Source organism: Crotalus tigris, unplaced genomic scaffold (assembly GCF_016545835.1).
Source record: "Crotalus tigris isolate CLP2741 ecotype Arizona unplaced genomic scaffold, ASM1654583v1 scf7180000018073.2002930, whole genome shotgun sequence".
Taxonomy (NCBI): Eukaryota; Metazoa; Chordata; class Lepidosauria; order Squamata; family Viperidae; genus Crotalus; species Crotalus tigris.
This window is the reverse complement of record NW_024096808.1, coordinates 1,080,002-1,092,166: the sequence shown is the minus strand read 5'-3', so window position 1 is coordinate 1,092,166 and position 12,165 is coordinate 1,080,002. Positions and strand designations below refer to the sequence as shown.

Genomic DNA, 12,165 nt, shown 5'->3' with positions numbered 1-12,165 from the left:
GCTGCAGTTCTTAAATGAATCCATTTCCCCAGTGGGTGTTCACAAGACTGCAGAATACTGAAAACAGCCATTAAAATGACCTGGTTGCCAAGTGCCCAAAATGCAATCATGTGACTTTGTGGGTGGCGGTGTGGCCATTGTAACTTTAAAAATGGATCATAAGTAGCTATGGGAAGATCCATTGTAACTTCAAACAGTCGTTAAGCAACCGGTCGTAAGTTGATGACTACTTGTAAGTAATACTCAAGCAAATCATTCTTGTACAATAAAATTCTGTCTTTATTTACTCAAGAATAAATGGAGTTTTCTCTATCATGTGTTTAGAACTGCAACCCTGGTTACTGATGTTGGTTTTGCATATAAATAAACAAATAACAGAATGATTCTATCTTATATTGTTAATTATTTTCACCAATACGCTTTCAAGACCATAGCCTACAGGAAAATATTATTATTCCTCACATCACACATTGTCATAGCAGCTGATGTGTAATCTGATTTAAAGCTGAGGTTTTTCTTCCCAAATTTAAATATTTTGCACCTGTCAAGCCTTCTTAATTCCTCCTGCAGAAGGTGTTGCAACTCCAGCTTCTTCAAGATTAGTTCACACTGCATTCTATATTGTTCCATGGGATTTTCAGGAAATGAGGTGTGGAGGGCATTAGCACCACCAAGAAGTGCACCTCCCTAAAGCAAGACACGAATTGTGAAGCAAAAACTATTTTTGTGAAAACTTCTTAAATTAAATTAAACATGGTAATTAAAAACTTGATAAAGTTTGCAAGCATGGAGCAAAATTATTTATTCAAAAAAGCCTCAGAATTTGGGAAGAATGAGACTTATGGGCTCACGCTTTCTCTGATAGTATCCTGGGCTTAAATATGCTTTCAATTCTACCTTGCTACTCCAAGCTCATTTCTTTGCCTTGCTACAAATAGTACTCTTATTATATAAATATCATACAGTAATGTCTTGAAAAGTCATTTAAAACAGAACAATATTGTGTATGCAGAAAATTTTATTGTCAAGGTACATGGATATGACCCGTTCCAATTTCCATTATTGACTATGAACAAGAATGGATCTGGAAAGTGGAGAACATGTTTGTTTGTTTTTTTAAAAAAAGTATGTGTCTACAGTTTGTGGTTCCTTATATTATAGACAATTGTTTTTGTTACCTATAGTATCTAAGCAAACTTACCTGCATGGAGGATTCCATTACTGAAACCACAGTTACTGCATCTTCTACAGTTACAATTTCCCTGAACATCAGTCGAGCATGTGCTGAAAAACAGGTTTTAAAGAAAATCTATAAAAGTTGATGAGTAAATTGTTACATGGAATAAATTAAATGCACATACACTTATGTTTTATTAGCAACACCCAATACTTACCTCTATCCTATTTTATCTAATCCAATGTACTTGGAATGTATTTACTAGCTTGCTATAGTCACATGTATTTAATATCGCATTGCTGTTTCAGCTGCTTTTTAGAGTTAAGTGATCAATGAAAGGGCAAACTTACTGATGTAGTTAAAATCGTGTTCTCCTTTAGAATTGTTCTGTATCCCGATTTATTTTGTTTAATTTCTGTTATTTTGCCTTTGCTGTGCATGTAAGGTTTCAAAATGGGGTATATCATAAACATACATATCTAATACAGGTACATTATCTGTCACTTTATTTCTTTACCTATAATAATCATCCTATTTAATCAGAATAGAGCTGGAAGGAATGTTGGAGGTCTTTTAGTCCAACCCCCTGCTCAAGCAGGAGATCCTATATCATTTCAGATAAGTGGCTGTCCAATCTTTTCTTAAAAACCTTGAGTGATGAAACACCCGCAATTTCTGAAGGCAAGCTGTTAAATTGGTTAGTTGTCCTCACTGTTAGGAAGTTTCTCCTTAGTTCTAGGTTGCTTCTCTCCTTGATTCAGTTCCATCCATTGTTTTTTGTCTTGCCTTCTGATGCTTTGGAAAATAAGTTGATCCCGTCTTCTTTGTGGCAGCCCCTCAAATACTGGAATACTGCTATCATGTCACTCCTAGTCCTTCTTTTCTCTAGATTGGCCATACCCAACCCCTACAACCATTCTTCATGTTTTTGTCTTCTACTTATTAGAAGCATCTCTATTTCACATACACATCTTTTAATGCTCATACCTCAAAACTAGATGAGTCCAAACTAGATGAAAAAAAGAGCCATGGTGGCGCAGTGGTTAGAATGCAGCATTGCAGGATAATTCTGCCAACTGCCAGCAGTTTGATTCTCACTGGCTCAAAGTTGACTCAGCTTCCAGGGTTGGTAAAATGAGGACCTGGATTATTGGGAGCAATGTGCTGACCCAGTAAACCATTTAGAGAGAGCTGTAAAGCACTGTGAAGGCGGTATATAAGGTTAAGTGCTATTGCTATATCCTGTCTTTTGATCAGGCAGTCTACACAACATTCTTTCCTTCCATTCTTCCCAGTGAAAACTAGCCACCAACCAAGACAAGGAGTAACGGATAGAAGCTTAAAAAAGAGAGAAGCAACCTAGAATTAAGGAGAAATTTCCTGTCAGTGAGAACAATTAACCAGTGGAACAGCTTGCCTCCAGAGGTTGTGGGTGCTTCATCACTGGAGGATTTCAAAAGATTGGACAGCAATTTGTCCAGTATGCTATAGGGGTCTTGTGATTGAGCAGGGGATTGGACTAGGAGACCTCCAAGGTCCCTTCCAATTCTGTTATTCTGTATTTTGTAAACTTAACCAAGTCCAAATTATTAATATCCCTAATTGCCAGCCAGAATTTCTAAGCTAGGATTATTTCAGAGCATACGTAAGAGCACATACCCAGTAGAAGACACAAAACAGCAATTTTTGTCACTGATATCAACTGAGGGTTGATGGTGAGAATCCCTCCGTTATATTCTGGGGAAATGCAGGTAACTCTAATTTTGTTCCAAATTGCTGTATGGTAACCCATTCCGAAGTAACAGAAGACTTTATGTAAGGTCATTGAATACTTGTGATCAGATGTCTTTCAATGTAGAACATTGAAAGTTGCTCATAGTATTCTCCTTTTTCCTTCTCTTTTGTTGCCCTTCACTTTTTCTTTTATTCTACTAATATACCTTTTTTCTACTTTTCTTTTTGTTTCTATAGTTTTTGATCTTATGTAAAATCTTCTTTTAATAAAATACCTTACACACACATACACGGCTACTGATAGTCTACTTCTGTGATAAACAAAGTACAAAGCATGATAAACAAAGCACAAAGCATAATATCTCCTTATTCTGTCTTTCAGCTCATACACGAGTAAGCTTGAGAATTCTGCCTGGATCATATTATGCATGCATAAAAAAGCTTTATATTTATAAGAAATTTATATAGGGCAGTGATGGCGAACCTTTTAGAGACTGAGTGCCCAAACTGCAACCCAAAACCCACTTATGTATTGTCGAGTGCCGGGTGGGCGTGGCCCATTGGGTGGGTGTGGCTGCGGTGGTAACGGCAGACTGGGTGGGACTAAAAAGTTCAATCAATCAATTCCAACTTTGCAAGACCTTTTTTTTCCCGCAAGAGGTTGAAATTGACTGATTGATTGAAACTTTTTTTCTTTGCACACAGCAGTGGAGGCCTAAAGTGAAAAGGTTTTATAAAACCCAGCTGAAGGCCTAGGACTGGGGCGATGGCGTGCATGCCCACAGAGAGGGCTCTGAGTGCCGCCTCTGGCACCGGTGCCATAGGTTCACCACCACTGATATAGGGCAAGAATCTTTTGACATCTTGGCCTGTGAAACATAGTGCCAAAACAAAGATAGCTATTTTGGTGGCCTCAGGAGGTAGACAATAGCATTTGACTTTAGAAGTCAAATCTACTAAACTGGGTAAAATATTGACTGAAGCATTTTTTTTAATGTGTGTTTCTTAATCAATTCTGTGGGTCGCAGCTATTGAAAAAGCAAATGGGGAAGAAAGAGGTCTGACCTTCAGCAAGCCGAATCAAACTCTCTAGTAAGCGGATCGTGGTTCGGGCTGCATTCCGGCAGTCACTCTGCCGCTGCATCTGATAGTAATGGACAAGGATCAGGTGGCTTTCATCGGTTAGTATCGGCTGGAGATGCTTGATAAGGCAGAAGTAAGTTTTCATTTTTTCCATAGACCAAAGCTTTTCAGATGTGCTAGGGCAGCCTGAAAAAAGAATTAAATAATAAAGCAACGCCAACAATACTATATGCATGATAGCGTTGAAATTTTTTTTTCTAGGCTAAGTCTCACAGAAGTGGTTTTCTGAGGAATCCAAAACCTAAGCAGCATTCAGTAGTCACATTTCATAAACCTGAATTTCTTTCTTCAATATAATCTGCTTGGGAGGTTAAGTTTATCTCACTGGCTGAACTCTGACCCTTTCCTACGCCTTTGCTTACTTAATTGTGGTTCAATGTATGAGCCACATTGGTTCATACCTATCACTATGTCCAATAGGTAGCTTACGAATGACAATGCTGGATCCACATACCACAATGTCAAAACCCTATTATTTGAAAATTTGAAAAAAAGAAAGTATTACTTAGCATAACAAGTCATCTTGGCTATTGTAATCCATTTTGCAATGGTCCCATGTTATTTGTAGCATAATTTATCACACAATCAGCCAGATATTTAGACTGGATTTGGCATTTGTATCCCCTTATTGAGTCTTTCCCAAAGACATAGGATAGGCAGATATTATATAATACTATTAAAGGTATCATCACGGGATATAAAGCAGTTCCAAGTAAAACTGTCTTTTACAATTGACCGATGGTGATTTTTGTTAATGCTGATGGTGTTGTAGTGGTGCTCCAGATGTTTTGGGATTGCACCCAAGAAGCCTATTACAATTTGTACTATCTTTGCTTTCTTTTCCACAACCTTTCTTCAATTTGCAAGTCTTTGTATTTTGTGGGGCTTTTTTTCCAGTTTTTTCTCTTCTTTCTGTTGTCTCCAGGTGAACAAGTCCACCATCCAATCCTTTTTTTTCTTTCTTATCAACAATACTTAAGTATGGAGTATGGCAGATACTTGTCTGTTTGAATTCTAAAGTCCCAGAGTATTTTAGCTTCTTTATTTCCTTTTTTATTATAATTTTTATTAGTTTTTTACACAAACATAAGTCATTCAATAGTTGGTAAACAGTATAGTGTCTGGGTTACATTTGTAAAAACAGTCCTTAACAATTAATTTCTATAGTCTGTATTTCATATATTAATTTTGTTTACTTTCCTCTTTCCCTAAAAACATCCTTTTTTGAAAACAGCGTTAATACGATTTTTATTGTTTTAATAACTGACAATTTAGTATATATTTTTTCCAATATTCCTAAAAAATAATCATCATATTAAATTAATACATTTCTTTTCTTTCCATTCATTAGGAATGCCTTATCATCAATCCTGTTACAGTCCTTATTTTAGTTTATTTCTCCCACCAAATTCTGAGTATTTTTACTGGTAGCAATTAGTTACATTTACGCTGACAGACTTGATTCTATTTTTTCCATATAAGCTATCTCACATTTTTGTGTTTCTTAAGTATTAAATATAAAAGTAAAAAGAGAGGGGAAGAAAAAAAGAATGAGAGAAAAAAATAAAAAATAATAGAAGAAAGCAGTTGTAACAGAACAGAGAGAATAACATAGTACTTAAAATATATCTCTTCTAGCTTAGTAGTATTTATTTTCTCGAATTTCTAATTCTTTTTAATCATAGTTAAAAATATATTTAATCTTTAAACATTCTATTCAATAAATCTAGTCATCTAATCCCTTAACTCTAATTCAAAACATTTTATATGTATTATATATATTTTTCTTTAGTTCAGTCACCTTTAAATATCTAAAATATTTCATCCTTCTTAGTGTTCCAATATTCCTAAACAATCATCATCATATTAATACATTTTTCTTTAAAAAAAAAAAGAAAATGAAAAAGAGAGGAAAGCAATAACAAAACATAAGAAATAATATAGTACTTAGAATATATATCCCTCCTAGATTAATTTTATTTATTTTCTCGAATTTCTTATTCTTTTTAATCATAGTTAAGAATATAGTTTAGACATTCTATTCAAATAAATCTAGTCATCTAGTTCCTTAACTCTAATTCACACACACACACACACACACACACACACACACAAGTACTTTTCTTGAATTCAATCACATTTAAGTATCTAAAACATTTCATCCCTCTTAGAATGGTGTTTCAAATTCTTTCAATTTCTTTAACCATATTCAAACACATTTCTTTTTTAAATATTCTCTCTGATATGTCCCATTATCTTTTTTCTTAATCTCTTTTCTTTGCCCCTTTCTTGATCAATATACTTTACTGGATCCAAAGGTTTCCCATACGATCATAGGTGTTCCTGTAGATGTAGAAAGTAAATCAATATCTCTGTCCTGCGCACTTGCACTCTTTTTTTCATTAGAATCCCTCCTCTTGTCTTCCAATTTGTTTTGTGATGTTGAAGTATAAATTGTCTTTCCTTCCACTTGAATTAAGTCATACTTAATTTTGTAAAAGTCCATCTTTAAGCCTTTTCCATCTGATTTATATTCCATCATCTCTGCTGTGTTCTCCTGAGGATTTTTTTGAAGTGAGCTGAAATTGGAGATAAGTTGACTTATACTTTCAAAGCTGTTTTGTATTTCTTTATGGTTTAAGATCATTGTCCTTTGAATGGATTGCAGCATATCATATATTTCCTCTTGTAAAACATCCATTGTTTCTGTAAATATCACTTTCTTTGAACAGCCATATTTTAAGATTTTAAAAGCCACAAATAAAAGTTTTTTAGCTCCTCATCTGCAGGTGTCAGTGTTGGATCATTTTTCAGTTTTCTTTTTCTCCTTAAAGAGTTAAATTCGCCGCTTCCAATAGCCAAAAAAAGGGGGGGGGAGAATCGTCCCCTTTTTTCACTCTCAGAGGTATTTTTGCTTCTTGGGAGTTTTTTTTTCAGGAAAATAAGTAGGATAGAGAAAATTAGTTCTTACCCAGCTTTAAACACATTGTTTACAATCAGTTTAGGTAGAGCTTCTTGACTTTCGTTTGCTTACAGCTAGGGCTAGACAAGGAGTTAGCTAGCCTTTCTTCTGTTGGTTTCTGGGAGGCTTCTCCTGGACTGATCGGAGAGACCGCCATCTCTTCTAGGTCCCTGGAAGTACCTTTCTTCAGTGCCACCTCTCTGGGGCGGCTTCTGGCCCATTTAGGGTCCCCAAACAAGAAGAAACTCAGCTGAAGAGCTCAGCATCCCGAGTCTCCCAGCCAATGACGCTGCTGGCAGAAACAGGAAGTCAGCTTTTTTATTTCCTATTACTTGTTTATTTTGTAGTCCTACCAGTTCTTGCTTGCAGGAAAATGGTATTTCTTCCAGATATTCCAATAGCGCCATTGTTGCTATTTATTATTATCTACTGTATTTTCATTATATTTTATAGAAGAATGCAAAAAGATAAAGAGAATGTGACAATACACAACTAAAATGGTGAAAGAAATAATGAAATAGTAAAAACTATTTTTTTCCTACAATCCCCCAAACAGAATTAAAAAAAGGAGGGAAAACAGGAAAACATTTAAAAATATTAAACACTAAATACTAAATAACTAAGTATATATAAAACATACAGAGAACACTAGTTTATGGAAAATACTTTACAGTATAATATTATCAAACAGAAAAGGAAAAAAAATTATTAGCATTCTTCGCTCTGTTGCACACAGTAGCATCCCTCGGATTAAAAGCTTGACCTATAACTGATGATCCTTCATCAGCTTGGTGTGAACAATAAGTCTAAGGTTTAATGTTGGAGAAATCCTTCTTTTCATTTTGTATAAGGGGATTGGGCAAAATACTGATAGCCATTTCGAGCACTGAGTAAATAATACATTGCCGATATGCAGGGCTTTTTTTCTCATAGAATGCCTAGAACAGAGTTCTGGCACCTTTTTTGGATGGAACCTTGTAGGATAGGCAAGGCAGGTTGTATGACATGTGTGAGTTCCGGCATCTTTTTTTTTTTTTTTTATAGAAAAAAAGCACTGCCGATATGAAAATAAGTGGGAACCAGGATGCACAACTAGAACAACTGCACAACATAATAGTAAATGTGTGAGTGAAGTAGAAAGAGGTTTTGGTAGGAAAATGTTTAAGCAATTTTAGTGGGAAGAAGTCTTGCATATTTCCAGATGTTGTTGGCACAAATAATATAACATTGATTTTTTTCTTTTTGCATAACATTAACTTTTAGAGAAATTCACAATAGTGACTTTACATAAAATAATGTGAATTCACACAGCGCAAGGGAATCCTTTAGTGTGTATAAAACTTTATTATGATCAGTGACAAACTGATTCACATAATTTCATAAAAAGGAATATAAAAAGGTTACCTTTATTTTCCAGTATGAAGGATGAAATTATATGATCCCATTCTTCGTTTTTTGTATCCAGCAATACCAAGACAAGATCAAACCTGCTAAGAAGAGGGCTTCCAAGGGCTATGTTGACAGAGATGGATTCATTAGTGTCATATTGGCCCTTTGGATTGGTTGCTGCCAAAATTGTGGTCCTTGTATTCAGTTTGCACACTAAGCTGAAGGAAAAAGAGGGTGGCATTAAGTATTAAATAGAACTGAACTCTTTTAGAAATGATTTTTAAAAGTTACTAGTAGAACATCTTTCATTCTAAATATTCATTATGGGATCCCAAAGCTTTCCATTTATTTCATGTGAGCTGAAGAGTTCAGATGATAGTACAAGTCACTGGAAAAAGCTTATGGATTATAACAAAGTACAATCTGCATGGGTATGGCAAGCCAAATATATAGGTGATCGATGACAACAGTCCTATTTTGACTAGAAACAACAATACTGCTCATTTGAAAATAGTGTCGGTTTGCAAACGCTTTCTGATCTAATTAATAAAACAGTTTCTACAGCGAGAAGAAGAATGAACTATCTGCAAAACTAATACTGAATTTGAAAACTCAGAATTTTGCCAGGTCCCAATAACAATTAATTGAATTCTTCTCTTGCTTTGCTTCAATCTACACAGATATTCTCTGAAGCCTCACCATGTAATCTTCCCCAGGAGGTCCTCTTTGTTTAATCAGAACCAGATTATATTAATCCTTGAAAACCTATGACTCACATCCAAACTTTCATTTCTACTCTGATATATGCCACTTATACATATAGCTACAGTATGCTTTTTTGATGCACTGTAAATACATATGCCCCTTAAATAATTATGCACATTCTCAAAGAATCAACATACAAACAGTCCAACTTGTAGTAAGAGTTTCTATGACAGCTCTTGAATACAGTACATTTTTTGCCTTCCATAATTTGTTTGACCTTGACCCCAGATCTGTTTTCAAAGAACCAGAAGGATATTTTTCTCCTAGTAGTCATAGCATAACCCTTGTTGCAGGCAGCCAGGCAGCTGTTCTAAATCTGACTTAGGTTTGATCTATTTCTAGTTGGTGCCATCTCAGACCTTACCTCACATATTGAATGGGAACAAATACAGCACCAATCATCTTAGCTTTCATATTTGTAACAGTACGCAACATGGGAAAAGCATTTTGACTTGAAGCCAGTATCAACAGAGATTCAAAAAGGAAATGAGATTTGACCCCTTTGCATAATGCCATAAGGATTGCTAAATATGGAAGGGAAAATTTGGAACTCCAGAACACATACTTGGAATGGAAAAAGGTTCTAAAATTCCATCAGCAGCACCAAACAAGTTTCATTGTGCTCCTGACTAAAAATGGATTTCCACTTTTACTGAAAATAGTATGCAGTAATGGTTATTTCAAGATCGTGTTTATGATCAGACTTACATTAGTACAAGGGTGATGTAAAAATAAAACCAAAGTACATTATTTTCTCATGCATCCAGTTTTTATACACATCCAGAAAGCTTTGCTACAAATTTTAACAATTCATTGTGATATCTCAAACAGGAGATGGGAAAAAATGAGAACTAATAGCTAATCAAAATCTGCTGCTTCTTCACCTGGTAATTTTGAATAATGTTAGAAGGATGTTAAAATGCAGTAATACACTCAAAATATCAGAGGCTGTGAAAGAGCTTTGGAGCTGCAGAGTACTCACTGTAATCTTTGTGTTATTGTTGAATGGGCTGGATTGCAGCAATCTATAACAACCTATACAACCCATCTATATGAGTCGTGCTTTATAACATCCTATAGAGCACATTGTTTTTTAAACTGAATTTCTATTGTGTTATCTCTGATCTCAGTAATAAAATTGAATATTGAAATATGTTTCATTACATCTATAATCTACTATTCCTCCAAGACATGTTTCTTCTTCCGCCCTGTCCCTATTTTATCCTCTGTGAGGCTGGTGAGATGGAAAGCTTCATAATTAAATGGGGAGTGGAGTCTGGATTTTTCAGGCTTAATTTGTACCTCAAACCACTTCATCACATAGGCAATCCTACATTAGCACAAGGATCAATTTAAAAAGTACAGCAGCAATCTTAACATTTTAAACATACTTACCCAGCCTTGGCAACACTGATGGTTTGCTGCTCCATGGCCTCATGGATGCTTGTTCTGTCATGTTCCTTGATGCTGTTAAATTCATCTATGCAGCAGAGGCCTCCATCGGCCAGGACCAGTGCACCAGCCTCCAAATTCCATTCTCCAGAGTCTTTCACAGCAGTCACAGTCAAACCTTGAGAACAAAATCTTCCCTGTAAAAACTTGATAGTAGTACAAGCAGCTGTTTTAAAAATGCACTTGAAAGCAGAGTATTCTTGCTCTGAGGATCCTCTCAATGTGACTTTCCAAAGCCCATGCTTAAACCATATGAACATAAAAGCTTTACTACCATATTTCCCAAAAATAAGACCCAACCAGTAAATAAGCCCTAGCCTGATTTTTTAGCCTGCTCCTAATATAAGCCCTACCCAAAAAATAAGCCTGGGAGTGGGTGTGGCCAGCACAGGTGATGAGCGTAAGGGGGTCAACGGTGTCTGGCAGCAGCCGCAGCCCACGCAGCACAGGTAAGTCCAAGCATGGAGGCAGAGGCAGGGGGAGGGAGGCGATCTAGATGCGCTGTGCGGCTGTCTGGCTTGCAGGAGCCTCGTGCAGCACCGGCAGCAGGCAGAGGCATGGGAAGGGAGGCAAGTGATCCTGATGCGCCACCCACTCCGACCCACCGTCTCTCGGCTGCATTTGGGTAATCACCCTGATACCATGTTTCCCTCCAAATAAGCCCTAATGCATCTTTTGGTGCCAAAAAAAAAAGACCGGGTCTTATTTTTGGGGAAATACAGTAATTCTAGGGTGAACAGAAATTTGACACTGTTGACATTGTTAACCAAGGAATTTTCTCACTGGTCCTCATGAAAATTCTGCATTTTAAAGCAGATAACAACTAATGAGACTATAATAAAGCTAACCAGATAGGCATTCTTTAAAAATATAGGGAATTTGCTTGAAATATACACAAGAGACAAATTAAAGCAAAATTACAATATTTATTTTGTACATTTACCATTTTAAACATGAAGCCACTCTACTGGGTATTAGAAGATCCTACTCCTTTTTTAATATATCATTGATAGTTCATCTCATGCAAACTATCACCACATTGATAGTTCATCGCATGGAAAATAAGACTCATTTCTTAAAGGGGATTAACATTTGATTTTAACTAGAACAGAAAAAATATTTTCATATTCACACTCCTCTGGCAATTAATTTTTCAATCTGCTGATTTAAAAGTACAATTTTAGTGTTGTTGCATTTGTTTGGCTGCAGTAGTAAAATTGTCCCAAAGATGCTTTTTCATGAGGCAACTGGATTTTCTTGTTTTTCTTTGAAGATGTTTTGCTTCGCATCCAAGTTGCCTCATGAAAAAGCATCTTTGGGACAACTATGACGTGGATGACTGAGAATCTCCATAGACATTCGGTGGTAAAATTGTATTATATTTCCAATACTGTATTGAAGAAGTACTATTTCCCCACTTCAGCATTCTATCCAAATCTGCAGACTTCATCTTTTAGAATTTGACAGCCAGCATGGCTATTTGCTGAGAATGTTGGGAGTTGAAGTTCATATAGCTGGTGTGTACCCAAACTTGAAAAAGCTA

The 12,165-nt window shown here is 35.9% G+C and overlaps 1 protein-coding gene across 4 annotated transcripts in view; it reads right to left on the bottom strand.

Annotated features, from left to right (window-relative positions):
* MCM9 (minichromosome maintenance 9 homologous recombination repair factor) overlaps positions 1-12,165 on the bottom strand; it is a 39,011-nt gene that overhangs the window by 2,891 nt on the left and 23,955 nt on the right. For 3 of the 4 annotated variants that reach the window (XM_039347433.1, XM_039347432.1, XM_039347434.1), the window contains exons 8-12: positions 10,566-10,740; positions 8,421-8,623; positions 3,977-4,180; positions 1,202-1,284; positions 542-687 (exon numbers count right to left, since the gene is read on the bottom strand). In XM_039347433.1, coding sequence (XP_039203367.1) covers positions 542-687; positions 1,202-1,284; positions 3,977-4,180; positions 8,421-8,623; positions 10,566-10,740 — 811 coding nt within the window. The remainder of the gene's footprint in view (positions 1-541; positions 688-1,201; positions 1,285-3,976; positions 4,181-8,420; positions 8,624-10,565; positions 10,741-12,165) is intronic. The other variant, XM_039347435.1, reaches the window with a different exon arrangement.